Consider the following 2,817-nt stretch of genomic DNA (forward strand, 5'->3'; position numbering starts at 1 on the left):
TTGTTAATGTCCTTCACTTTATTGCTAGTCTATGTGTCATTCAGCCATGTTACTTTGATTGCCTTAGATTATGTGCATTGCATATAATTTATTTCATTATATTTTATTTATCAATACTAACATTTCAGTTATCTTGTAGGATGCTGAAGATGATTAGCGTAGCAGAGCAGATAGAGGCATGGATGAAGGGGCAGATTGAGACAATGAAGATGATGATGCTCTGAATCTTAGTGAGGATTAGATTCATGTGTTGAATTTGTTTCACGTACTTGTTTCAAACGAAACTCTTTGTATATGTTCACTTGTAACTAATTAGAACTTGGTGAGGATGATAGTGGGTTGTTAAATTTGTTTCACCTGCTTTGTATATGTAATTTTTATGTGTACTTTATTTTTTATACACAGGTTATATAAATTGTATAACGAGATTTTTTTTTCTTGATATTTATATTTCAAACAATTTTTTTTTTAATTTACAATGGATTAGCGATGGATATTATATGTCAGTAATATCAGTTGCGAATTTAGAGACAGATTAGGAACACATATTTATCTGTCTCAAAAATCGAATCAGTCGATGTTTTGCGATGGGATATAATCCGTCATGAATCCGTTGCTAAATTGGCAACAAAATTTAGCATCGGATACGTATTCATCGTTAAATTTTAGAGACGGATTATCAACTGATATGTATCTGTCATAAAACCAAATCAGTCTTTATTTAGCGATGAATTAGCCACGGATCATGACATTCGCTAATCTGTCGTAAATTAGCGATAGAAGTAGCGACAAATCAGTTCTATCACTAATTAGCGATGAGCAAATTGCGACGGACGTTATCCATCGCTAAGCCGCCGCCAATCTATCGCTAAACGGATTATCGTCGGATAGCATTCGTCGCTAATCCGCAGAATTCTTATAGTGCAAGCAAGGGATTTGTATTCAGCTTCAGTGTTGAATTGTGTCACTGTCCTTTGCTTGCAAGAAGATCAAGAAACTAAGTTAGAGCCCAAAAAAACAACAAAGCTACGGGTAGACTTCTAGTCATCAAGGCAGTCAGCATAAAAGAAGACGTTGAGTTGTAGGGAAGATGACTGTGCAAAAAATAACCCATGATGGATGGTATTCTTGAGATGATAGTGCATGATGTGTTTGACATCAAACTAATGAGCAATCGTGGGTTGATGTCTAGAGACTGGAACCTGTTTGTTATATTCAATTAGTCCCCCTTAGTAACTCGAGCTGTTGGGTACTCAGTCCGTTATGGGTCGGGCTCGAGCAGCAAAATGCAGCCCAAGCCCGATTAAACTCGGGCCAAGTCCTTGTGTCGGACCTATAGGGCCCAACCTGAGCTTGACCCGAGCCCGATTATAACCGGGTCAGGCTGGGCTCAGGCCTGGATATGGTTGGGCTTGTTGAGCCCTTTATCGGAGTACTAATTAGGCCGGGCAAGGCCGATGACCACCCATAATTGTAACAAATGACCGGATTGGTGGGACGCAAATGGGGTCAGGCTGATACTGGGATGCAAATGGGTCGAGGCTCTGATCCAAATACGACCCAATCAGAATGTGAATCCATCCAGGTGTGAAGTAGTTAAATCCAGTCAGAATCGAGACTGGTCCAATCCCGTTTAACCTTTTACACGTGAAAATCATGAGGGTTTAGTCGGTTGACTGAATTCTTGGTGGACCCGATACCAGGCAATCTCGGATCCTAACCGGATCCAGAAATTCATTGCGTGATTAAAGTGGGGATGAGGATAAAGATCCCGTGGGTGGGCCCACGAGGTTGACCGTAACCTATCTGCCAGCTGGGTGGGGCACGCATCCGCGTCATCTGCGCCACGTGTACGAAATATGTCGATGTGTACGTGGTCCGAGGGGGGCGGTCAGATGGGGCGGCCGATTGGGGGCGGCATTTGGTCAATGAAATTACTAAAATGCCTATGTACATGTCGACGATTAGTCGATTAGCTAACTTGTGTTCTTCTTTTTTCGTTTAAGGGCTTTTTGGTTATTTACTCAAGCGACGACGTTGTTAGGATTTTTTTCTAATACGCGTCTCACGGACGGCCCCACATCACCGACTGAACCGAGAGACCTTAAAAAACGCGCCCTCTTCCCCTCTCCAATTCCCCTCTAAAGGAAAACCCAATTCCGAGAATTCCCCCGATTCCTCAGCAACAACCAAACAAGGGAAATCGCGAGCGATGGCACAGAGGGAGGAGGAGGAGACGGAGTTGAAGGGACTTGGCCTCTGCGCCAACAATTGCGGCTTCCCCGGAAACCCTGCCACCAACAACCTCTGCCAGAAGTGCTTCGGCGCCGCCGGAATCCCGATCGCTCCCCTGCCGGTCCCCTCCAACTCCGGCCGCGAGTCCCTGAGGCCCTTCGCCCGATCTCCGGCCGGCGCCGGACCGTGGTCGCCGGAACCGTCTAGGAAACATCCGGAGGAGTCGTCTGCGCGGCAGTCGCGCGAGGAGGCCGATCGCCGGCCGAACCGGTGCTTCGGGTGCCGGAAGAGAGTGGGGCTGACCGGATTCCGGTGCCGCTGCGGTGAGCTGTTCTGCGGGGAGCATCGGTACTCGGACCGGCACGGGTGCACGTTCGACTACAGGGCGGCCGGAAGGGAGGAGATCGCACGTGCGAACCCGGTGGTGAAGTCTGCCAAGATCGTTAGGATCTGAGGACAAGATCGGTATTTTGCTTTTATATTCTCGTCCCATTTCAGTGTAGAACAGGGTGGGAATTTGGGGTTGTGTGTTTGTGCAAATCCGTCATTTACTAGTATAAAAAGAAAATCTTGCCTTTTTCA

The 2,817-nt window shown here is 46.2% G+C and overlaps 1 protein-coding gene across 1 annotated transcript; it reads left to right on the plus strand.

The window, feature by feature from the left end:
* The first annotated feature begins 2,131 nt into the window (after positions 1 to 2,131).
* On the plus strand, positions 2,132 to 2,817 carry LOC149830340 (zinc finger A20 and AN1 domain-containing stress-associated protein 5-like). The gene has a single exon (XM_090016447.1). It carries the CDS (start codon positions 2,213 to 2,215, stop codon positions 2,687 to 2,689), a length of 477 nt encoding a protein of 158 aa, XP_089872573.1. The 5' UTR covers positions 2,132 to 2,212; the 3' UTR covers positions 2,690 to 2,817.

The sequence above is a fragment of the Nuphar pumila genome, chromosome 8, assembly GCF_984573655.1.
Source record: "Nuphar pumila chromosome 8, dmNupPumi1.hap1.1, whole genome shotgun sequence".
Taxonomy (NCBI): domain Eukaryota; kingdom Viridiplantae; phylum Streptophyta; class Magnoliopsida; order Nymphaeales; family Nymphaeaceae; genus Nuphar; species Nuphar pumila.

What these genes read in the sequence shown, in the direction of transcription:
- LOC149830340 (XM_090016447.1), top strand. Translation starts at nt 2,213, where the DNA reads ATGGCACAGAGGGAGGAGGAGGAGACGGAGTTGAAGGGACTTGGCCTC.